Here is a 26224-nt window from a genome sequence, read left to right as displayed (position 1 = left end):
AATCTTTAACTCATCTTCCTTGTAGCATTTTATCTACTGTTTCAGTCTTTGGTGTCCAGGTGAGTTTGCTGATATCAGGCAGGTATCGGGAACAAGTTTAACATTCAGCTTTTGTCACATGTGATTATTAATCTTTCAACAGAGATTACATTCTTGATGACGTCTTACCTGTAGCCAGGGGTGACTGAGGGTTTTGTCAACACTGTATCTCTTCCTCATCTTTACTTGCAGCAGGTTGTTAATCAGGTCAATGGCTGCAGGAAAGGAAAGAAAACCCACAAAGAAAAGAAGTTTTAAAAAGGGAGAATTGGCGAGCGAGAAAAAATGTTTTTTGGGGAAAGTGAGAGTTTGGGAAAGATGGAGGGATGAAGCAGGAGGCGGAGGATGTGGGGTCGGACCGCTCCCCTGTGGTGTCGGGCCAGTCGGGGCTAATGAGCAAAGCTAACATGATGTTAACATTTCTTCAGGGGTCAGCGGTCTGAACAGCTCTGGGACCCCGGGGCCCCTCGAGTCTATAGGAGACTCGCTTGGCATTATGCACGTGAATGGACCAACACATGAATAGACCCCTTCACTACTCCCCCCCTCACTTCCAACCACCAGCTCACCCCCAAATCTGTCTCTCTCTCTGCACAGCTTCTTGAGTTTTCCCTCTCTTCTCGGTGACAGCAGCTCATTCCACTTTGTCACATGACCCGTGTTTAATCTGCATGTTTTTCTTCTTCCTTTTCTTTCTTTCTTTCTTTTTTATTACTGTGAGGCCGAAGGATGGCGATGTCAGTCTGTCCAACACTTCGGCTCACAGCGAGACATCCGAACCTCCCAGAGACAGACTGGTGTTGGATGTTTTCCTATGATTATAAAATCATTACTTCTCTGAAATCGATCACACTTAGAAGACCTCATTTCACAGATCTGTAATTTCTAATTTAAATCTTTCAAGTTTCCTGAAGAGAAGTAGAGCATTTGGTCGTAATTTTAGGAGAAAATAAAGACAGTCCAATTAGAATCAATTAATTCCAGGTAGCTGCTGATTGAACCCTGGATAATCTTTTAGTCAGAGCACAGCAGGTAAAGTGAAGATTGAAATATCTACAACAGACTGGGTCAATGAGGTGTTTGTCTCCATGTGATTTAGTCAAATTTAAAGGGTTAAAATGTGAAAATAAACGTATGAATAATTTGCACACATTCTTTTTTTCTGGACCCAGCATCAAATTTCTGCTTTTAATCCATTTAGAGAGAATATATTAGAGGATTATGGCAAAAATGTCTAAGTGGTGTAACCATAAAAACTTTGTACCAAATAATTCAACTTGCTTAAAAACAGTAAATAGTCAATAAAACACCATATCAACTAGTTTGGCATGATCTTACATTATAACTTTTATATTAAATAAAGGTAATGGAATACAATTGTTCTACATATTACATTTACTCTGGTTACCATGGAGATCAGGAAACATTTACATGTTTTAAATGAAGTAATTATTAGTATAAGTCCACTTAAATACACTGTAGGTGATAACATATGTAATATGTATCATTCTTTTGTGGTTACACCATTTGACATTTTCAGGAGCATTCAGTCTTACTTTTGGTAAAAAATGGTGCAAATGTCATTTCAAATGATATAAAACCAACAGAAATACTAAATATACATTTTAACAAACCTGATGCTGCTTTTAAAACTATTATTTAAGATATTTTGCCAATGAATTATAAGCAAATGCTTCAGCTGACACCTTTTCAGTCAGAAACTTCTTTACTTATCTACTTATTTTACTTTTATTATTTATTCCTAGTTTGTCGCTGTTTCTAGGGAAGAAGAAGAATACAGGGACATATGATTATTTACTATATTTATACATGTGTATTTTGAGTTGAATGACCGAAATAAACTAAACTAGAATCCATCTAACATGAACAGCATGAACGTGATGACAGACGCTCTCTGATTGGATCACTCTTGCAGCAAAGCTCTCTGGGACTTGTAGTTCTTTTCTCCCCCCCCCTGCAGTTGCTATGACAACTGTAGTTTTTGACTTTTTTTATCATTATTTTTGTTTTATATTTTAATTATTATGTTTGCATAGACGGATTCAACCAGAAGGGGTAGCATGTCGTTGTGTATTGAGACTATATTCGGTGACCGTGGCAACAGTTCGTTTCGCCTCTCTGTGTGACTCTGGTTATTTTTTGTCCTCAAACATCAGCACAGGTTATTGGTTATTATTTTTATGTATCCAACCTTGTCCCTTGAAGTGTGCTCGAGCCATTCTCTGCTGCTGCGTGACTCATGTTGTTGCCGTCATTGTCTCTAAATGCATCCGCCAGCAGTGTGTGTGTGTGTGTGTGTGTGTCTGTTGGCTGCAATTGTCCTGTTGACTACGAGACAGATTTAAATCAGCCTGACTCACTCTGCTCGCTCGGCCCGGATCCCCTGAAGCGCTCTTAACCTTCCCTCCGCCTCCTCATCCCGACAGAGCGACTCCATCTCCGTTGAAAATAAAACGCGAGTGGTGTCTGTCAGTCGCAGGAGGATTCAAATGTCAGAGAATAAAACTCTCGAGTGCGTCAACAGATCTGCGTTTTCAAAGATCACTTGGGAAGGGGCTTCTGTCCTCTGCCCACAAGCAAACACGATTAAAGTTACTTAATAGAGACGCTTGATTTAGATTCTATTGTCGGGTTATATTTAAAGTTCGGGTACTTTATGAACCTACCATCCTTCTTTTACTGTGCTTTCTAGCTATGGTTTCTTTAAGGAGTACATACATACATACAGTATATACAGGGGACTAATAAAAGAGTAACCCAACATCCTGAGACCTGAGCTTTTCTTTAATATGCATTTTTTAATGTCTCCTAGATATTTGGGATTAGTAGGACCTGATAAATACAAAAACTAAGCATAGTCTTTGAACAGGAGGCAGTTTATGATAAAAATACTGTCCTCATATGGGGGACAACAGGTTTATTTTACTGTATAAAACTATTTATTTCCTTACATTTACACCTTCCCTTTGAACAATAATAAAGTCCCAACGTCCTGATTAGCAGTGTCGTAGCTTGTTGCTAAAATTACTCAAATTTGTATCAAACTACAAACGTTATTAAGCATAAATAAACAAGTTTCAACCATTAAATTTGAGAGATCTTGGACAAAATGCTGCCATCTCGTTTTCTACACTGATTGTTGTAATGTGCTTTTGCTGCCACTAGGTGGTGCAAGTGTACGAACGAGGACAACAGGTCAAAGTTCAGCACAATGAAGTATAAGGTCCAGCAAACCCAAAAATGTAATGTCCCCATATTAAGATGCAGGGTCGCAGGAGGTTAATAATGAAGCTACTCCTCTAAGTTAGTGATATAAATGTGTTTACTCCGGCTCCATCTTTGGGTTTTTTCAAGAGAAAAGCAAATTCTGTTCTTAAACCAAAGATGTAAATTTGACAGAATGAAATATGAGTATTTAATTAAGATTTATTAGAGTAAAATTAACTGTTGGGGCTGCTAATAACAGCACAGTAAAATCTGGACAAAAATGTGTTGAGAAGTTTATTAGATTTAGATGATTGAAACCTTCACTCTAAATTATAATTACATACTTAGCTTTTTGTGGTTTTCTGTTAGTTATATCGTGTTCAGATGTTGGATGTTAAAACAGGTTTTTTGCTTTTTCCAACTTTTTTTTTTCCCTTTAATCTTGCCGACAACCTGACATCAGCTCATCTGTTCGGTATCCTTGGTTGCTAAGGCGGTTGCTAAGGTGTTTCCACTCTCATATCTCAGATGTGATTTTTGATCCAGCACCTGTTAAAGTTTTTTTTGGATGTGCGTTGTCTACACCTTGTATGTCCTGTTGCGAAGGTGGTTGCTAAGGCGGTTGCTAAGGTGTTTCCACTCTCATATTTCAGATGTGATTCTTCTTAAAGAGACAGGAGCTAAAAACGGCCTGTTTCAGACAGAGGCTGAATTGAGCGGCTGCATAAGGGACCAGTAGAAGATAAACGAGGAGTGTTAAACTGGAAATCATGCAAAGATATTCCAGTAGAGACACAGAATATTAATATAGAGCTGGAAATGTGTATGATACGTCCTCTTTAAACAAATTACACCACACTACACGGTAAGAAACACTATAAAAAAGCACTAAAATGTACTCAAAGATCCAAATGTTGCTATATTGTGTCCATATTTTCAATTCCAGGTAATGAACATTTCATCATTTTGAGAAATATATGGATGTCTTCTCATGTATCCCCCAGTGTTTACCACATCCGCCTCTGTGACTGTGTGACAGGATCTCACATTTTTCTTGGCAGAAGCACTTAAAAATGTGAAATGCTTTACATATAATTACATACATGAGCTGTAATGTGAGGTGCCACAGCTTAACGTACCTTCCTGAGAGACTTTCTTCCAGGGGTGTGGAGGGTACATGAAGGCAGCGTTCTGGATCTGATCGTTGATATCTTCATCTTCATTAAAGGGGAACGTCCCGCTGAGGCTGAAGCACACACACAGAGGGAGAGAGAGACAGTGAGTTTAATATATAAAAATACAGACATGATGATAAAAGAACAGGTGCATCTCGTCCTATCCATAGACTGTATATAAGAAATGGACATAACATCCCTGACGTCACCCATTGGTTTGTGGACTGCTGCTCGGAGGCCAATAGTATCGGATCTGAGCAGAGCCATCTTGAAAATTTCAGGTGCATGCTGGGAAAAATAAAAACACGGATTCTACTTATATGGGCATCAGGAGGAGCATGAGGCGCCCTCCTGAACCTGTGAACCAATCAACCTGTCAATCACCACGTAGCCACGCCCTAATGCATACCCTGCTTTATCGTCACATATAAAATCAGGGAGGCCAAAATGTCCCAAATGAACATCATACTGCATTGAAGAAGGCTTTAAACTAGCGATTGAGACCATAAACACATTTTGAAAAAGTTTACAGAGGTTAGAAATCAAGTGAGAAGTTGGTGAATTCTCCATTGACTTGTATAGAGACGGAAGTCTTTTTGACACCAAAACGGTCGCCCCCTGGTGGCCTTTTGATAGAATGCAGTTTTAAGTTACTTCCGCGTTGGCCTCATTTCAGAGGACCAGAACTCCCCGCCTGGTCCTACCTGACGTAGATGATGACTCCGACCGACCACATGTCCAGAGAGCGGTTGTAGCCTTTGTTCCTCAGGACCTCCGGAGCGAGGTACGCCGGCGTACCGACCACCGAGCGCCGAAACGACTTCTCACCGATGATCCGAGCGAATCCGAAGTCGCACAGCTTCACCTGCAAGAAGAGGGCCAAGGTTTATTACAAAAACATCTGAATTAAATCTCTCCTGCAGCTGATTCAGAGGAGTAAAGTCCTGTCAGTCATCACACTCGCCCCAATATATAATAACAGCTCCTGATAATTCTAGAAACCCAAAATTCTCCTTGGCACTTCTCAAATAAGTTAATATGGTGTTTGAACCAATCGTATCATGTTAAGTGCAACTGTGGCATAAAATGATCTTAACCCTTTGTAGGTCACACCAAGAAAGTGCTATTTAAAAAGTAATTTATTTGCTTTTCCTTCCTCTTTGAGGCCATGACATCATAAAACACTCATTCTGTTCGTGTACAAGATGAAAAAATGAAAGTCAACTTCAAAAATGTCTCCAGCAGGATCTCTGATGTCAGCAGTGATTTGTGTTATTCTTCGTTTATACACTAAAGCACAACCTGTATCTATAGCAACCATAACACAACCTGTATCTATAGCAACCATAACACAACCTATATCTATAGCAACCATAACACAATCTGATGGTCTGTCTGTGCATTACATAGCTACCGAAGGAATGATGGAAGAAAGGAAGTAAGGATGAAAGGAAGGGAGGAAGGAGGGAAGGAAGGTAGGAAGGTAGGAAGAAAGGATGGAAGGAAGGTAGGAAGGGAGGAAGGAAGGTAGGAAGAAAGAAAGTAAGTAAGGAAGGAAGGTAGGAAGGTTAACATAAGTCTTAGTTTAACTCAGTTTAGTGTTTAGTTTTAGTTTTTTGCCAACATCATTTTAATAACCAGAGTCTGTGTTTCAGGTGTTGGGAAGTCTCATAAAATAGTTTTGAACTGTCTCAACTTTCCTCCATTATTAATACAGGCATTGATAGAGATATATATATAACTGGTGACCATCTTTATCATAAAAAGGCTGCATTGTTCAGCTTTACATCATCTGTCTCGCTCCGTCTGATCTCTCCGAGCTAATGCGTTAGCATGTTGTTTGTTTTGTGATATTTCAGAGAGAGCGTGCTCCGCAGACGATGCAGCACAGAAAGAAAAAGTGTGAGGACTCGACAGCCCAACAGCCGGCCTGATGCATCATTAGAGACAACAGTTAATGTGTCTGACACAAACAGCTATTTCTGGAGAGGAGACTGAAAAAACTGCAGAAAGCTGCTAATAGTTGCACTGATGGCTAATGGACTGTTTGACAGTCTGAGTCTGTTTTTGTCAACCTGCTGTTTCATCTCCTCCCTGTATAAATGTATAAATATATCTATATAAGGAGAGAGAACATTTACTGTCTTTGTTTTTATAGCTCCACATCTTCAGTCTTCTGTTTTAACCATAGACTGTATATAAGAAATGGACGTAACATCCGTGACGTCACCCATTGGTTTGTGGACTGCTGTTCGGAAGTCAATAGTGTCGGATCTGGGCAGCGCCATCTTGAAAATTTCAGGTGCATGCTGGGAAAAATAAAAACAGGGATTCTACTTATATGGGCATCAGGAGGAGCATGAGGCGCCCTCCTGAACCTGTGAACCAATCAACCTGTCAATCACCACGTAGCCACGCCCTAATGCATACCCTGCTTTATCGTCACATATAAAATCAGGGAGGCCAAAATGTCCCAAATGAACATCATACTGCATTGAAGAAGGCTTTAAACTAGCGATTGAGACCATAAACACATTTTGAAAACGTTTACTGAGGTTAGAAATCAAGTGAGAAGTTGGTGAATTCTCCATTGACTTGTATAGAGACGGAAGTCCTTTTGACACCAAAATGGTCGCCCCCTGGTGGCCTTTTGATAGAATGCAGTTTTAAGTTACAATCGCGTTGGCCTCATTTCAGAGGACCGGATCTCCCCGCCTGGTCCAACCTGACGTAGATGAGGACTCCGACCGGAACTCCCCGCCTGGTTTAATCACATTTATTGATCAGTCAGATCGACTATTGATGCTTTCTAAACACATCTGAGGTTCAACATTTGGTATAGACACTTTTTATGATTCAATACTGACCCAGAACATACTGTGAGGATGGAGAATATGAACAGTATGTAAGGGTTTAATAATACTAGAAAAATAAAATGCAGTCTTCAAGCAGTGATGACTCACTCATGACTCACATTTGACAATTGCTGTAAATAAATTACGAATAAAATAATATCTGTAGTAAAGTAAACACACACACACACTGTACCTGAGGAAGTGATTCTGCGGAGGCCAGCAGGACGTTCTCTGGTTTCAGATCACAGTGGACGATGTTCTTGAAGTGAAGATGACGCAGAGCCACCAGGATCTGATGGTGACACACAGACAGAAAATCATTAGTTTAATCTAAATCTGACAAATAAAATATGGAGGTTGTTTTAATCCAACAGGCTCGGTAGATCCTCTCATCAAATCTGTGTGGAGCGATGATGATGATGACGAGACTAATCTTCCTCACATCAATACATCAAACTAACAGAAATGTCATATTTCCATCATGTTTTTATCATTTTAGCTTTGACTGAGGCTCTTTTAATGACATTATCAAGTAGTTTTTTTCTTCTTCTGCAACAGTTTAACAACACCAACTGTAGATTTAGCGCCACCTGCTGTTTATCTGCTAATATTTAAATAACAGTGGATGGAAACATGCATTAATTTGCATTTATTTTTGCAGATTTTTTTTGAAGGTTTGGTTAACCTTTGGTCTTATATGGATGGAAACTTGGCTACTGACATCTTCTAGTCCTGCTGCATCACTAACTTATAAATAATATTATTAAAAAGCATTATTTAGATAATTTTCATAGTATAAACACAATAATGCAAAATATGGAGTCTGATACACGACACTTTGAAGTCAGACAGTGTGCAAGATGCATAAAGATGATGTAATTTGTGTGTGTGTGTGTGTGTGTGTGTGTGTGTGTGTGTATGTTTCTCACCTGTGTGACCAGGTACTTGGTGATCCTCTCAGGCAGTCGTCCCTTCTCACTGGACAGGATCATCTCCAGCATGTCTCCGTGGAGCTTCTCCATGACGACGAACACTCGCTCCGGCGTCTCGAACATGCAGTCCAGGTTGACCACGCCCGGGTGGTGCAGGCTCTGAGTCATCATCACCAACATCATCACCAACATCACCATCATCATCATCACCATCACCACCATCACCATCATCATCATCATCATTAACTGCATAGATACTTCATGTTTGCTGTAGTTTACAGGTTCTTATAACTACAGTATCAGTAAATGCAGGGCTGCAAGATGAGGAAAAGCAGCAACTTCTCACATTTGAATAAAGGAGTCCTAGTTGTTCTCTGCCATGCAAGCAGCTGCTTGCATGGCAGAGAACAAAGGAGGTTAAAGGACAGGCACACAGTTTTTTGAACAGTGTGTTAAACCAGCTGTCAGGTGTCCATATGAACAGTGTAATCATTCCTCCTGTTCATACTGACTATTAAAATATTGTGTCATTTAAAGTAGATGATCAGTTTCTATTGAGCTTCATCAGTGTGAGTTAGTCATATCAAGTGATATCTGACACATTTACAGTCTTTTCAGCATCAGATTCCCTCTTATTGTTTCCCTGTTGAGCTGTGGTGGAAGTATAGTAACAAAAAGACTTTGCTACTAAAAACACTGTAACGCTGAAACATAGAAGATGAAGATTTGACTCATTTGGACGACTGAAGCTTCATATTAGCTTCAGATCAACTTTTTAAACACATTTTTTTCGGAGGACTGTAGTATTTGTCCTACATTGTACGTAATGGTCAGTATGAACAGGAGGAATCATTACAGCAAGATAAACACACTTAATATTCTTGTGGGCTCCTGACACTGGAAAAAATGGGAACCTTTTGTAAATGGTAGCTGGTCTGTAAACTTACATTTTTATTTCTGTATGAGCACTTCCTTTTTTAAAAATTATAAATATATAAAACTGGCAGCAAATTCAAAAACGTAAGAATTTAAATCAAATCGAATCATAAGCTCCTGTAAAAACTCCTTCAGGCGAGGATAAAAAGGTCTATCTGCAGGTGTGTGTGTGTGTGTTGCAGCAGCTTCTGCAGGTTGAGCAGCGCTGGAACATTTCAGGATCTCACACCCCCACAGTGTTGCCACAGTAATGAAGTCGTTCACGACAGGAAGTCTCACTCACTGCCAACAGGCTCCTGAGCAGCACCGCTGTGTGTGTGTGTGTGTGTGTGTGTGTGTGTACCTGCAGGATGGCCACCTCGTTGCGCAGCTGGCTCTCCTGTTTGGTGGGGAAGCGGAGTTTATCGATGATCTTGATGGCGACGTCTCGGCCGGACTTCCTGTGTTTACCTGCAGACAGACACACAAAAAACACATCAACAAACACTCTTACATGTTATTTACACCGCTGGTTCCCAACCTGCGGGTCCCGACCCCACAAGGGGTTGTCAGAGCTTTTCAAAAGGGTCAAGAGGCCCTCTTGATTTTAAGGGAAGCTCACACAGCGTAGTTTCAGGAGCAGGACCACAACTGCCCCGCCTCCAGCCATTCTTATAAATACCACGTAGACTTCTCCTCCCTTTCGCCTCTTGTATCCCTCCCACCATATTCCACTTTTCCATTTTCTTCCTCTCCTTCATGGGGTCCTGAGCAGGTCCATGCTGGCCAGGTGCTACAGCAGACTTTCTATGAACCTCCCCCAAAACGCAGGCAGCAAACAGAAGAACTCTTGAGTCATTTTTCTGAAGAGTTTAAGCGCATCATGTTGTTGTTGTTGTTGTGGTCTTTGCTAGTGAAGGATCTAAGTGTAATATGTGTCTCAACAGTTAGTTCAATTCATTTTTAATGAAGAAAACAACAATATTTTTAGTTAAATTCATCCAGCATGTATCACTCACTTCTGAAATTCAAATTGTATCTTCTAACGTCTAAACTCTCCCTAATTGAATCAATCATCCCTCCTTCCATCAGAGCATGCAAACATCGTGTTTTTACCTCCATAAACGATGCCAAACTGTCCCGAGCCGAGAACCTCATCCGGGAAGATCTGATACACAGAGTTTATATCCTGAAAAACACAAAATCAGTTTAAATAAAATAAAATAAATAAACAGCCAAACCAAAGACTACCTGATGCTGTTTTCAGACCTGTGGTTGGTGTTTCCTCCTCGGTCCAGTTCATTTAGGCAGATCTGAACTCAGCAAATTAGCCTCAAAGTCCCAGGAGATAGGATGTTTTTAGTTTTCTCAACATCGTAATCCTTAATTTATGGTTCATGTAACAGAACTTTGAGCTTAGTGATGAAATGTTTCTTGCCAAATTACACTTTAGGGGTTGTAGTTAACTGCATTTAACCCTTACATACAGTATGTGAGGGTTAACTGCATTTACATTTTTTATGCAAAGAGAACTAGATTTTTTTCTGACACAGTTATTCATCTTTTGTTCTGATGATTCAACCAGCTGAGATTCATATTGATGCAAAGTGTGAGTCATTAACATCGTCTATGAGAAAGATGAATGAGATTTTTACTCCCGAAACGAAAGGCCACCGAAATATCGCCTCTCACTTTGTGTCTCTACTGTGACTGATTAGTCACAGCCGTCGCTACGTCCAAATGTCCAAACCTTCCTGTTTCACACGAATGAATTCATTAATTTTGTGACTCTTTTATCTCCCTCCTGGACGATTGTGAATAGAATAGACAATATAAAAAGCTCCCATTCCACATTAGAAACAGCTCATATGTGCAGCTTGGATATCAGTCACTCTGCTGTGTTCAGGATGCTGGCAGCACTTGCAATGAATCTTAAAAGCATTTTTAGTGTCCAGGGAGACTATAGTGTCTTTAGGAGCTCAAAGGCTCAAACTGGCTGTCTAGAGGATAGAAACTAACAAATATCTTCAGTATGAAAGTCTCAGGTCTCACATTGTTGAAGCGTCTCTGATGGCAAAAACTGACACAACTGAGGTGGAAAATGGAGAGGCAGGTTGACAGAAAATGAATTCAACAACAAAAAAAAGAAAGAAGGGAATTGCATAAATTCATCACCTGCTGGAGGAGTTTTGAGGGAAGGTTTTTCTAGCAGGGGGAAGCGGGGGGGGGGGGGGGGGGGGGGGGGGGGCACCTCCCTGAGTGTAACTACACAGCGTCAGTGATCTGCCACAGCTTTGACACCAAAACTGCTAAATATTTTTTCCTTCATTTGTCTGCAATCACGTCTCCCTTTTCTCCCCCTCTTAGCTGACAGCCTAATATCACACCTCAACCAAGAGGACAGAAATACAATATTATAAACCCCCCATCCCTCCCTCCCTCTCTCTCTCCCCCCTCAAGCTCGCTGCCTAATTACCATCCGTCGCCATGGAAACCATTTGGCTGAGTGAGTAATCACAGTAATCTCCATTTGAGGTGCTCGAAGACGTGCTCACCTTGGAGACGGCGAAGTGCACGTCTGCATTGGAAATAGGACTTCATGTTCTCGGCGGTTACATTTGCATGAGGAGAGTTTGCCGACATTTGAGCCCTTATGTAAAAATCTGTACGATGTAAATGTACAGAGCCTTTTAATGCACGTCGACCTGCTCAGAGATAAAAAAGAAAAAGGAGAATCTGTGACCCAGACTCTTTAAAAGCAAATGAACAAAGAGTGAGAGAAAGCATAGAATGAGTGATGATGATGAGATGTGACTGGAGAGAGGAAAGTTTGGGGTTTAGTTGTCAAAGAGGACTTTTACCTTCGTCTTCTACAACATAACTGATGATGGACAGTTTTTTTCGAAGGGAAGCTGGTTCAGTCATTCAACGACATGCTGTGGTGACCAATCAATAGGGCTGCGTATCGCCTAGAAATTACAATACAAGTAACCTTAAGTCCCATTTATGCTAAACGTTAAATACGGATCCGGATTTCCATAAAGCCTACGGATACGGGCCAAACGGAGCAGTACCACCAGAAACCATGGGGGGGCAGTGTTGCTGTCACTACCCGATACGTAGCTCTAGTGAGACACAAAGAAGAAATAACAATGGTGGAACTTTTTGAGGAAAGGTTGTGCGAGTTGGTTAGAAACTTTAAACATATCGTTTTTGTCTTTCATGCAAGAGGAACATTATCAATATCTCCTCCACAGTCACCATGTGTGTTTTTGAGTTTGTTGTTGTCATAAGCGTTTGACTCTGTGCTGCCCCCTGGTGGATGTATTGGTTAACATCCACGCCAACGTAAAGGACGCATGGAAGTAAGTGAGCAGTGACGGTAACATCGTTTGAAAAGGACGTAGACATTTTCGTACATACGTTGAGCATAAATGGGCCTTTAAAGTGATTCTGATACCAGCTGAGTCCTTCATTAGATACTCTTTAACACATGTAGGTCTCTGTCTTGTATCCGTGGTAACAGGCGTGTAGTGTAGACACACTTTATAGCGTTTAGGAGGCATCTTGGCTGCTGAACTGCTTAAACTCAAATTCACCACGACTTCACCACCACAGACGGGTTGTAGCTGCTGTGGCAGTGGACCAATCACATGTCGCGTTAAAGAGAAGAACGCTTGCTGTTGATTGGCTGTGAGCAAGTCCGTACAAATAGTCATATTTTCTAGCTCTGGGTGCAAAAAGGATCGATTGCAGGTATCGTTTGATGGGAGATGTTTAGATTCTACTTGGTATCGATTTATTTTGGTCGAGTACCAATACTCAGCCCTACTGGTGACGTCACTTTTACTTACATTAGTGCCCTGTTGATACAGGACTTTTGGGGTAGTATTTGATAGTTTAAAAAGTCAGATAAAGAAATATTGGTCTATGTTTTTTTGTTGTTTTTTTTTTTTAATTTGGACGTTTCACGGTTGAAAATACTAAAATGACTACTTGGTATCGATTTATTTAAAAGGTATCCAGTACCAATACCGAGCCCTACCAATCAAATGTGTCCAAGAACATGTTCCTGTTACATTATTTTATTAGGTGAAACGCTGATCTTAAGATTGTCACAATAAATTTGCTGTGCAAAGTTGTAAAATCTTGTCTCAGTATCATGAACTGAAACCATGTCCACACTAAATCAGTTTAAAGTTCATAAACATTTCTGTTTTCATTCAGACCTAAATGAGCTTTTCCAAAACTTCCACCAGAGTGTGTAAAAGAGAAATTGTCGGTTTGGTCTTGAAGTGTGTACACATTCGCCATTTTTTGCACAAGAACGGTTGTCACTGCCTGATGTGATTGGAACCTTTTTCTTTTTACTCATCTTCTCATCTTACCACTGTTTTTATATTATTTATTTAGGTAAAACTTATTGGTTCATGTTTAAGATGTTCTTTGAATTCTTTGGCTCTGGAAATTATAAAGGTAGTGTTACAAGTAAATACAAGTATACTAGTTTTCAGTGTCTGCTTGAGCTTTTAAATAAAAGCTATTGCCTCAATTACCACAGATAAATTATAAACTCTCATATACTGAAAATGCCACGCCCTCGCCTTACATGCTGCCTTTTACACCAACTGGTCGAGGCAGATGGTTGACCACCTATAGCCTGGTTCGGGTGTTTTTCTCTCATTTTTCCAATGCTGCTCATGGAGGAATGTTGGGTCTCTTTAAATTAAATTAAATAATATTAAAGAGTTCAGTCTAGACCTGCTCTATGTGAAAACTGCCTTGAGATGACTTTTGTTGTGATTTGGCGCTTTATAAATAAAGACTGATTGATTGACTGAATGTAGATGTAGTCTGAGATGTCTGATAAACCTTCAAACCCACAGACTGTATATAAAGCTGGATGTAGCGAGGTCGTTTTTATTGGCGTCAGTTTGAAGCTCAGAGTCGCAGCTTACACTCGGAACCATCTTTTCTGTTCGGTGTCGCCTTTCACGATGTGGTAACAACGCTGAATATTGTGACAATAGTCCAAATCGGTGCGAGTCTCAGAGCCAACTGTCAATCACAGCTGTCAATCAACGCCCACACAGCAGACATTAAAGCTACTATAAGTCTTTAACTCTTATTAATGGAGAAATAATTTATAAAAATGACCACCAGCACACTTATTAGAGGGATTGAGACCAGAATGACTCAATGATTGACTCAGAGAAGTTGAGGATTTTTTAATGGGACTCTGGTTGTATATCCTTCTTGGTACAGAGACCCTTCAGAGGAAGTCTTGGTCCATCAGTGGCAGGAACATGGTCTGATCTCCATATGACCAACTACAAATCTACAGGTTTGAGGTAAACATCTACTGCAGCCAGGAGGGCTTTGCATGCTGGGATGTTGACAGCTAGTAACTGCTAGCTGCAGAATGAATCAAAGTCCGACCTGGACTAACAACCAAGTACAATGTCTTGATATTTGGGCAGATCAGAGCTTCGGTAAAGCTTTATTTTACAGGTGCATTCATTATATACTCATTTCCTGAACTTTTTGGAATACTTTGCAGGTATTCAACGGTTGATTTTTAGGACATTTTACAGAGAGGGTCGCACAACTCATGTAAATATGCTGCTGTCTGCTGTGACGGTTACTGAGGGAAACGGACCTAACGCTAATCACCAAACTAGTCCGTCAACATTTGGAACAGCTCCTCGAAAGTGTGACAAAAGTCTCAGAGAGAAAACTAATGTTATGTCTCTCATTGCTGACATGATTGTAAAGGATATGCATGTTATATTTTTTCTTGTGAATGTCGGCATGCAGCAAACATTCGGTTATACCCACCGGTTAACTAACCATGAAAAAATGACCTCATACACATCCCTAGTTCAGATGTAGGAAGAAACTGATCCAATGATTCACAGAACAAACACTGCAGCCAGTCTGTGAAAATGTGCTCAACTTCTAGAGCCAGAAATATATCTGTCAGCCAATATTTTCAGCCGATATTGACCTATGATAGATATGATAACTGCAAACTCAACCGTTTTAAGAATTAATTTGTTCCAACCTCCATCAAACTCCTAAACAAAGCTGCTTAAGGCCGAAGATTGTGCAATAATTTTATAGTGCTTTTATTATGGTGATCTTTTAGCATGTGTTTTTCCCATTGGTGTATGTATGTGTTGTGTGCAATGTTATGGGATATATGTGCAATAATGTTATGTAATTGTTGTTGGGATGATATGGCTGGTGATGTTTTGTCTGTTGTCATTGTGGCTATCAAGGCCTTTATGGCGCAGTTGTTGAGTCCAAGACAAATTTCCCAACATTGTATTGTATTGTATCATTATTGGCATATAAGTTGTCCGATATGCACCGATTTTTTAAAATGTTATATAGGCAGTATTTTATGTATGTTTGTTCCTTTTTCTTAATTCAAGCTTAATTTTTTTATGTGTATTATCATTTATAGGACTTTATAATTATTACATTCAAAGTGAAGTTTACTGTTTCAATGCTCTAATGTCATTTTATACAATAAAGTTAAACTGTGACACATCACAGTCTCCATTACTTTGCTTTATCACCAGTGTTTGATAACCACATTGCAAAAGATGTAGTAAGATTATCAGCCGATTATCGGGGGCCTATCAACATCTATCCAGTTTTGAAAGGAAATTAAAATATATATAAAGCAGGTGTGTGTGTGTGTGTGTGTGTGTGTGTGTGTGTGTGTGTGTGTGTGTGTGTGTGTGTGTTTTCCTCACCACGTTCTCCTGGATCTGGCAGTTGGAGACAGAAATACTGATGGAAATTTCTTCTGTGGACGAGACACAAACATGATCCCAGTTAAAACTGACTGAAAACACTCAGAGTGAATCATGATTACAGGAAACAGAAACATCCAATCATCTTCATAAAGGATCATTTAACTCTGATTATGTATACGGCAGTCTGTGTTTTAACAATCAGGCTCTTATAAATCTGAAGCTGGCAGTTAGGACAGAGTATTATTTTTATGTACTCTCCCCACAGGTGAACGCACAGAGTCGGAGCAGTGTTAGTCATTATCAGTTTGACGTCAGTGAAGGTCTGAAATATCTCTGATGGGTTTTGTGTGGGAGTCGACTGCCCTGAGGGGATCTGAGAGCCTGCAGGAGGATTCAGCAGCAACGTTAATACCTGAGCAGGAAATGTGTGAGGGATACTGTTAAAAATGACATTTACATTCGTCCCAAATAGATTCTCTGCTGTAATAACGTCTGGAAAGAAGAGTGAAGCTTTTAATATGAGCAGAGCTTCATGTTAAAGATGAGGAGAAGACATAACAGAGAGCGTAGGAGTAGCTTTAAAGCGAGCTGTCATCTCCTCAGAAATAGGCAGCTGCAGAAATACAGTGTGGAGATGAAGAAGTCTGATTGGTCAGATTATATTTTACTGCATTTAAGTATAATTTTGATGTACTTGTACTTTACTGTAGTACAGTTTGAGATACTTGTACTTTACTGCAGTATAGTTTGAGGTACTTGTACTTTACTGTAATACAGTTTGAGGTACTTGTACTTTACTGTAGTACAGTTTGAGATACTTGTACTTTACTTCAGTACAGTTTGAGGTACTTGTACTTTACTGTAGTATTTGTACATTGTAGTATTAGTACTTTTACTGCAGTAAAGTATCTGAGTACTTTCTTCCAGTACTGCTGCTGACAGTTTCTACAGAGGATCATGTGACTGTCAAAGGTCGACATTTATCAGCAGAGTTTCTGGATAAGATGAACTTTGGTTTTATATGCTTGTATTTCAAACACAAACAACATGATTAAAATATAAAATCTGTTGCAGGTTTTATTTCATATTGATACAGTATTAAAGCTTTACTGATACAATGATCAATAAAGATTTAAACACAACAAGCTCCACTCTGGGATCAGATTTCATTGTTCTCTCCCTTCAGATCAACATGTGACGTAACACAGAGCTGTCAGGCTGCATTTATGACTGAATCACATGTTGTTCAGATCAAAGTTCAAACTGATTTAACTTATCGGGAAGTGAAGCTCAGACAGTCGTTGCCTCTGAGAGCTGAAATGGCGCAGAAAGATCAGCTGGACCGAGAAATAATCAGCTGTTCGATCTGTCAGGATCTACTGAAGGAGCCAGTGACTATTCCCTGTGGACACAGCTACTGTATGAGCTGTATTAAAGGATTCTGGGATGGAGAGGATCAGAGGGGGATCTACAGCTGCCCTCAGTGCCGACAGACCTTCAGACGGAGGCCTGTCCTGAAGAAAAACACCATGTTCGTAGCTTTAGTGGAGCAGCTGAAGAAGTCTGGACTCCAAGCTGCTCCTGCTGATCACTGCTATGCTGGACCTGAAGATGTGGCCTGTGATGTCTGCACTGGGAGGAAGCTGAAAGCCTTCAAGTCCTGTCTGCAGTGTCTGATCTCTTACTGTGAGAATCACCTCCAGCCTCACTTTGAATCAACCAAATTAAAGAAACACAAGCTGGTGGAGCCCTCGGAGAAGCTCCAGGAGAACATCTGCTCTCGTCATGATGAGGTGATGAAGATATTCTGCCGTACAGATAAGAAGTGTATCTGTTATCTGTGCACTATGGATGAACATAGAGGCCACAACACAGTCCCAGCTGCAGCAGAAAGGACTGAGAGGCAGAGAGAGCTCGAGGTGAGTCGACTAAACATCCAGCAGAGAATCCAGGACAGAGAGAAAGATGTGAAGCTGCTTCAACAGGAGGTGGAGGCCGTCAGTCGCTCTGCTGATAAAGCAGTGAAGGACAGTGGGAAGATCTTCAATCGGCTGAAACGTCTCCTCCAGAAAAGAAGCTCTGATGTGAAGTGGCAGATCAGATCCCAGCAGGAAACTGAAGTGAGTGGAGTCAAAGAGCTTCAGGAGAAGCTGCAGCAGGAGATCACTGAGCTGAAGAGGAAAGACGCTGAACTGAAGCAGCTCTCACACACAGAGGATCACAACCAGTTTCTACACAACTACCCCTCAGTGTCACAACTCAGTGAACCTACAGACTCATCCAGCATCAATATCCGTCCTCTGAGATACTTTGAGGATGTGACAGCAGCTGTGTCAGAGCTCAGAGATAAACTACAGGACATCCTGAGGGACACATGGACAAACATCTCAGTGAGACAGACTGAAGTGGTTTTACTGCCAGAACCAGAACCCAAGACCAGAGTTGACTTCTTAAAATATTCACATGAAATCACTCTGGATCCAAACACAGCAAACACATATGTGTTATTATCTGAGGGGAACAGAAAAGCAGAATATACAGAACAACGACAGTCTTATTCTAGTCACACAGACAGATTCACTGATTATCTTCAGGTCCTGAGTAGAGAGAGTCTGACTGGACGTTGTTACTGGGAGGTGGAGTGGAGAGGAGAATGGGGAGTTCATGTAGCAGTCGCATACAAGAATATCAGCAGAGTAGGATGTCAATCTCTATTTGGAAGTAATGACAAATCTTGGTCTTTAGTTTGTGACACTAACAGTTATGAATTTTATTTCAACAACATTAAAACTCCCATCTCAGTTCCTGTTTCCTCCAGAGTCGGAGTGTACCTGGATCACAGAGCAGGTATTCTGTCCTTCTACAACGTCTCTAAAACCATGACTCTCCTCCACAGAGTCCAGACCACATTCACTCAGCCTCTCTATGCTGGACTTGGTCTTTTTAGTTCTGACTCCACAGCTGAGTTGTGTAAAGTGAAATAGACAGAAGTCATTTCAGACTTCATGTGTCAGATGTTGTAATTCTTCATGTTTTTGTCTCCATGTTTCTGAGCTGCTCAGAGATCAGCTGACATGCTAATAGTGATATTCAACACTTTGTTTTACTTTATGTATGTGTTGTTGATATTATCAGTTTCTTTAAATGTGACTTTTTCCTGTGTGTTTTTATCCATGGAGGCTCTCACTGCTCATCACCATGTTTTTAACCTTCACTGACATTTCTTCAGATGAAAACTTCTCTTTGTTCTAAATGTTAGTTTCATGTTTGTATTGATGTATTTGTGTCTTATTTCTTAAAAAGAGAAAACGGCAGAACTTCCTTCATCACAGATATTTTGTTCTCATCACTTTGTAAATTCATAAAGAAATGTTCAATCAAACTGTAATGATCATGATAATAATCATTAATGATGTTCTTGTACATAGCTGACATTCTGGGTTAAACTAACTGACTGTGTGGATGAAGTCAATCTGAACATGAAATCATTGATCACACTTTACTGATTGGATGTGTGAACAATCTGAAGCTTCAATAATCAATAAAGATGATTTTTATCAACAGTGATCAAAGTGTTTTCTTCTCATTCAAAGCTTGTGGAGAAAATATGAAACTATAATGAGAGTTTATTAGAGGCAGTTTTCCTCCTGAAACACCACAAAGTTCACATAATAATACTGCAGTACTTTTACTGTAATACTGCATACTACATCACTCATAATACTGCAGTACGTTTACTGTAATACTGCATACTACATCACTCATAATACTGCAGTACTTTTACTGTAATACTGCATACTACATCACTCATAATACTGCAGTACTTTTACTTGTAATAGAGTATTTGTACATTGCAGTATAAGTACTTTTCCTGCAGTAAAGTATCTGAGTACTTCTTCCAGTACTGCTGCTGACAGTTTCTACAGAGGATCATGTGACTGTCAAAGGTCAACATTTATCAGCAGAGTTTCTGGATAAGATGAACTTTAGTTTTATTTGCTTGTATTTCAAACATAAACAACATGATTAAAATATAAATCTGTTGCAGGTTTTATTTCATATTGATACAATATTAAAGCTTTACTGATACAATGATCAATAAAGCTTTAAACACAACAAGCTCCACTCTAGGATCAGATTTCATTGTTCTCTCCGTTTAAATCTACAGTTTGTAGATGGGTGTAACCAACATGTGACGCAGCACAGAGCTGTCAGGCTGCATTCAGCAAAATCACGTGTTCAGATCTGCTCAAACCTGTTTCACTTATCAGAAAGTGAAACTCAGACAGTCGTTGCCTCTGAGAGCTGAAATGGCGCAGAAAGATCAGCTGGACCGAGAAACCTTCTCTTGTGTGATCTGTCTGGATCTACTGAAGGATCCGGTGGCTACTTCCTGTGGACACAGCTACTGTATGAACTGTATTAAAGGATTCTGGGATGGAGAGGATCAGAGGAAGATCTACAGCTGCCCTCAGTGCAGAGAGGCCTTCATACCGAGGCCTGTCCTGAAGAAAAACACCATGTTAGCAGCTTTAGTGGAGCAGCTGAAGAAGACTGGACTCCAAGCTGCTCCTGCTGATCACTGCTATGCTGGACCTGAAGATGTGGCCTGTGATGTCTGCACTGGGAGGAAGCTGAAAGCCTTCAAGTCCTGTCTGACGTGTCTGATGTCTTACTGTGAGAATCACCTCCAGTCTCACTTTGAATCAACCAAATTAAAGAAACACAAGCTGGTGGAGCCCTCTGAGAAGCTCCAGGAGAACATCTGCTCTCGTCATGATGAGGTGATGAAGATATTCTGCCGTACAGATAAGAAGTGTATCTGTTATCTGTGCACTATGGATGATCATAAAGGCCACGACACAGTCCCAGCTGCAGCAGAAAGGACTGAGAGGCAGAGAGAGCTCGAGGTGAGTCGACTAAACATCCAGCAGAGAATCCAGGACAGAGAGAAAGATGTGAAGCTGCTTCAACAGGAGGTGGAGGCCGTCAGTCTCTCTGCTGATAAAGCAGTGGAGGACAGTGGGAAGATCTTCATTCAGCTGATCCGTCTGCTCCAGGAAAGAAGCTCTGATGTGAAGCAGCAGATCAGATCCCAGCAGGAAACTGAAGTGAGTCGAGTCAAAGAGCTTCAGGAGAAGCTGCAGCAGGAGATCACTGAGCTGAAGAGGAAAGACGCTGAACTGAAGCAGCTCTCACACACAGAGGATCACAACCAGTTTCTACACAACTACCCCTCAGTGTCACAACTCAGTGAACCTACAGACTCATCCAGCATCATTATCCGTCCTCTGAGATACTTTGAGGATGTGACAGCAGCTGTGTCAGAGCTCAGAGATAAACTACAGGACATCCTGAGGGACGAGTGGACAAACATCTCACTGACAGTGACTGAAGTGGACGTTTTACTGCCACAACCAGAACCAGAACCAGAGCCCAAGACCAGAGCTGAGTTCTTAAAATATTCACGTGAAATCACTCTGGATCCAAACACAGCAAACACACAGCTGTTATTATCTGAGGGGAACAGAAACGTAGAATATACGTATGAACAACAGTCTTATTCTAGTCACACAGACAGATTCACTGATTATCTTCAGGTCCTGAGTAAAGAGAGTCTGACTGGACGTTGTTACTGGGAGTTGGAGTGGAGAGAAGGATTGTTATCAGGAGTTGAGGTAGCAGTTGCATACAAGAATATCAGCAGAGCAGGAAATGTATCTGTATTTGGACGTAATGACAAATCTTGGTCTTTAGATTGTGACACTAACAGGTATGAATTTTGGTTCAACAACATCAAAACTCCCGTCTCAGGTCCTGGTTCCTCCAGAGTCGGAGTGTACCTGGATCACAGAGCAGGTATTCTGTCCTTCTACAGCGTCTCTGAAACCATGACTCTCCTCCACAGAGTCCAGACCACATTCACTCAGCCTCTCTATGCTGGACTTTATGTTAATATTGGATCCACAGCTGAGTTGTGTAGACTTAAGTAGTCAGAAGTCATTTCAGACTTGATAGTGATATTCAACACTTTTTTGAACTTTATGTATGTATTGTTGATATTATCAGTTTCTTTAAATGTGACTTTTTCCTGTGTGTTTTTATCCATGGAGGCTCTCACTGCTCATCACCATGTTTTTAACCTTCACTGACATTTCTTCAGATGAAAATGTGAACTTCTCTTTGTTCTAAATGTTAGTTTCATGTTTGTATTGATGTATTTGTGTCTGTTGTTTCTCAAACAGAGAAAACAGCAGAACTTCCTTCATCACAGATATTTTGTTCTCATCACTTTTGTAAATTCATAAAGAAATGTTCAATCAAACTGTAATGATCATGATAATAATCATTAATGATGTTCTTGTACATAGCTGACATTCTGGGTTAAACTAACTGACTGTGTGGATGAAGTCAATCTGAACATGAAATCATTGATCACACTTTACTGATTGGATGTGTGAACAATCTGAAGCTTCAATAATCAATAAAGATGATTTTTATCAACAGTGATCAAAGTGTTTTCTTCTCATTCAAAGCTTGTGGAGAAAATGTGAAACTACAATGAGAATTTATTAGGGCAGTTTTCCTCCTGAAACACCACAAAGTTCACATAATAATACTGCAGTACTTTTACTGTAATACTGCATACTACATTACTCATAATACTGCAGTACTTTCACTGTAATACTGCATACTACATCACTCATAATACTGCAGTACTTTTGCTGTAATACTGCATACTACATCATTCATAATACTGCAGTACTTTTACTGTAATACTGCATACTACATCACTCATAATACTGCAGTACTTTTGCTGTAATACTGCATACTACATCACTCATAATACTGCAGTACTTTTACTGTAATACTGCATACTACATCACTCATAATACTGCAGTACTTTTACTGTAATACTGCATACTACATCGCTCATAATACTGCAGTAATTTTACTGTAATACTAGTAAAATATTTTGGGCTTTTTTGCAAAGTACTGAGCTGCATCTTATGAATGACTCGCTACACAAATACTGGTTATTATTATTTTATCATTAATAATACCTATTTAACATAATGTCAAAGTGTTGCTTTACCACCTGTGATGTGTTCAGGGTCTTACTGTGTCCGCTGCGGTGAGAACTGTGAGAGATTCCCGTAGAGACGGCTGGCATCAGAGCGTGCTGGATGGCCATCTCCCACATTCGAGACACATCCTGCCCAACCCCGCTGATCTGAAACCAGTCAGTAGTGTTATATCATACAGCTGATGAGACTATATTTGGACTATTTATTCTTAATAATACTTTCAGAGAACTTTCAGAGTAAAAAATATTGTAATCATAATACATTACTATTATTTACCCATTGTAGGTCACACCAAGAAAGTGCTATTAAAAAAATCATCATTTTGCTTTTCCTTCCTCTTTGAGGCCATGACAACATAAAACATGGATTTTTTTCTCATTGAGAAACAGACCTCTACAGACCTCATTCACACCTCATTGGTTCTAAACTTTTTATTAAAAACATGTCAGAGACTCATTCTGTTTGTGTACAAGATGAAAAAATGAAACTCAACTTCAAAAATGTCTCCAGCAGGAACTCTGATGTCAGCAGTGATTTGTGTTATTCTTTGTTTATACACTAAAGCACAACCTGTAACTATAGCAACCATAGAACAACCTGTATCTATAGCAACCATAGAACAACCTGTATCTATAGCAACCATAGAACAACCTGTATCTATAGCAACCATAGAACAACCTGATGGTCTGTCTGTGCATTACATAGCTACCGAAGGAAGGAAGGAAGGAAGGAAGGAAGGAAGGATGGATGGATGGATGGATGGATGGATGGAAGGAAGGAAGGAAGGAAGGAAGGAAGGAAGGAAGGAAGGAAGGAAGGAAGGAAGGAAGGAAGAATGGAAGGAAGGTAGGAAGGAAGTAAGGAAAGAAGGATGGAAGGAAGGTAGGAAGGATGGTAGGAAGAAAGGAAGGAAGGAAGGACAAATGACTGGAAGGAAGGAAGGAAGGAAAGAAGGAAGGACAGATGACTCCAAGGAAGGAAGGAAGGAAGGACAGATGACTCGGAGGAAGGAAGGAAAAGAAGGAAGGAAGGAAGGAAGGAAGGAAGGAAGGAATGAAAAAAGGATGGAAGGACGGTAGGAAGAAAGGAAGGAAGGAAGCGTGCAGAAGTGTTTATACACTAAAGCACAACCTGTATCTATAGCAACCACAACACAACCTGTATCTATAGCAACCATAACACAATCTGATGGACTGTCTATGCATTACATACCTCATACAAGTGCTAAAGATTGACCTAAAAGTTAAATGGGTGCAATAGATTTTGTTTTTGACCAGATATCATGACACAAAGTGATCTCTACCAAACGGTTGAGCAGACATACAGATGGTTAAAATAAAAATAAATAATAATAAATCACCAGAACGCTGCTGCCGGTCACAGACGAATCGGCTCTCTGCAGATTCTCTCCGACGTAGTAAACCAGCGATGCCGTGGTGATCTCAAAGCAGTGAGGATTGGCTCCATCAGGAAGCAGAGAGAAGGCCTGAGCTGGTTCCAGGGATAAGATCTCCGACAGAGGGATCTCCTGCAGAACAGAACCAGGAATGTCTCAGTAATAATGTCTCAGAAAAAGTTCAGCATATAATCTTTCTTTCAACACGAGTAGAAGCGGCAACTTTCATGCTAGTGTCTTAAATATGGTCAGTTCAGCCACAACATGTCAAATTTACTCCAATCATATTAAAACAAACTCATAATTGACAGCAGCCTCTTTGAAAATCTGATCTCAGAGCTGCTGAAACTGCAAACAGACATATGCACTCAGACTATTAAGAACTGTAAATACCATAGACTGTATATAAGAAATGGACGTAACATCCGTGACGTCACCCATTGGTTTGTGGACTGCTGCTCGGAGGCCAATAGTATCGGATCTGAGCAGCGCCATCTTAAAAATGTCAGGTGCATGCTGGGAAAAATAAAAACACGGATTCTACTTATATGGGCATCAGGAGGAGCATGAGGCGCCCTCCTGAACCTGCGAACCAATCAACCTGTCCATCACGACGTAGCCACGCCCTAATGCATACCCTGCTTTATCGTCACATATAAAATCAGGGAGGCCAAAATGTCCCAAATGAACATCATACTGCATTGAAGAAGGCTTTAAACTAGCGATTGAGACCATAAACACATTTAGAAAACGTTGACTGAGGTTAGAAATCAAGTGAGAAGTTGGTGAATTCTCCATTGACTTGTATAGAGACGGAAGTCCTTTTGACGCCAAAACGGTCGCCCCCTGGTGGCCTTTTGATAGAATGCAGTTTTAAGTTACTTCTGCGTTGGCCTCATTTCAGAGGACCGGAACTCCCCGCCTGCTCCAACCATGTTAAAACAAACTCATAATCGACAGCAGCCTCTTATGCACTCAGACTATTAAGAAGTGTAAATACAGAAGAAGAGATCTGAGACACAGCACCAGTCTTTATTATAAACTAACACACTCAAACTGTGTGTTCCTCTCACTGACTCATTAGTCTGTAAATGTGTCTTTAGTCTGAACACATACTGTAACTTTGCACCTTTAATTTAGGCTAAATTGGTACAAATTTGCACCACAAGCAGAAACTACTTGATACCTTTGTGATGGATCTAAAAGGTGCACGTTGAGCTCATTATGCACTTGTTCTGCTTTTCATGTACTTGTACTTTCACAATGTCATACATCATGTTTTTTCATGAAACCAAAGCCAGTAGTTGCAAGAAAGAGACTTAAATAATTCCAAATACACACAGCAACTCGTCTCACCTTGTAGTATTTACTTCCTGTGTCGTTCTGAAACAGCGTGATGCATTTACTGTCCAGCCGCCAGTAATGTCTCTTCCTCTGAAACACAGAGACGAAGAAGAGGAGGAAGAGGAAGAGAAGGAGAAGAGGAGTTAGATGAGAGTCAATGAAAATGAATTAAAGTTCGAGTTGCTTTTTTTATCCGACAAACTGTCAAAAACCCCTAAAACATCCTACAAAATAACCATGAAACATGATTTATGTTATTAATAGATTAATCCCAATTTATCTTCAGTTGATCATTAAGCTTTTTTTGAATTTTTTGAATCTCCTTGTGTCTGAAAAACATAAAACCTTGTAAAATATATAATAAAATCATTTACTTTTATTTAATTATAAAACATACATAGTGTGTTTACAGTATAAAGCTAGAAGATTTATTTCCATTAGAATGTAATTAATGTAGACAGACAGACAGACAGACAGACAGACAG

The 26224-nt window shown here is 40.2% G+C and overlaps 2 protein-coding genes across 2 annotated transcripts in view; one reads left to right on the top strand and one right to left on the bottom strand.

The window, feature by feature from the left end:
• Window positions 1-26224, bottom strand: part of LOC133976972 (serine/threonine-protein kinase D1-like) — a 34231-nt gene that overhangs the window by 988 nt on the left and 7019 nt on the right. Inside the window, exons 8-18 of the mRNA XM_062415112.1 lie at window positions 25752-25829; window positions 24360-24527; window positions 23034-23145; window positions 15909-15961; window positions 10261-10333; window positions 9509-9615; window positions 8227-8388; window positions 7491-7589; window positions 5147-5307; window positions 4407-4513; window positions 169-254 (exon numbers count right to left, since the gene is read on the bottom strand). Of these exons, the coding sequence (XP_062271096.1) occupies window positions 169-254; window positions 4407-4513; window positions 5147-5307; window positions 7491-7589; window positions 8227-8388; window positions 9509-9615; window positions 10261-10333; window positions 15909-15961; window positions 23034-23145; window positions 24360-24527; window positions 25752-25829 (1206 nt within the window). The remainder of the gene's footprint in view (window positions 1-168; window positions 255-4406; window positions 4514-5146; window positions 5308-7490; window positions 7590-8226; window positions 8389-9508; window positions 9616-10260; window positions 10334-15908; window positions 15962-23033; window positions 23146-24359; window positions 24528-25751; window positions 25830-26224) is intronic.
• Window positions 17231-21904, top strand: LOC133976971 (E3 ubiquitin/ISG15 ligase TRIM25-like). The gene is made up of 2 exons (XM_062415111.1): window positions 17231-18886; window positions 20222-21904. Exons 1-2 carry the CDS (start codon window positions 17231-17233, stop codon window positions 21902-21904), a joined length of 3339 nt encoding a protein of 1112 aa, XP_062271095.1.

Source organism: Scomber scombrus, unplaced genomic scaffold (genome assembly GCF_963691925.1).
Source record: "Scomber scombrus unplaced genomic scaffold, fScoSco1.1 SCAFFOLD_163, whole genome shotgun sequence".
NCBI lineage: Eukaryota > Metazoa > Chordata > Actinopteri > Scombriformes > Scombridae > Scomber > Scomber scombrus.
The sequence above is the reverse complement of the archived record's forward strand: the minus strand, read 5'-3'. Positions and strand labels throughout refer to the sequence as shown.

What these genes read in the sequence shown, in the direction of transcription:
- LOC133976971 (XM_062415111.1), top strand. Translation starts at nt 17,231, where the DNA reads ATGGCGCAGAAAGATCAGCTGGACCGAGAAATAATCAGCTGTTCGATC. An exon ending in CCACAGCTGAGTTGTGTAAA is followed by an intron (nt 18,887 to 20,221) that starts GTGAAATAGACA and finishes CTGAGAGCTGAA; the next exon opens with ATGGCGCAGAAAGATCAGCT.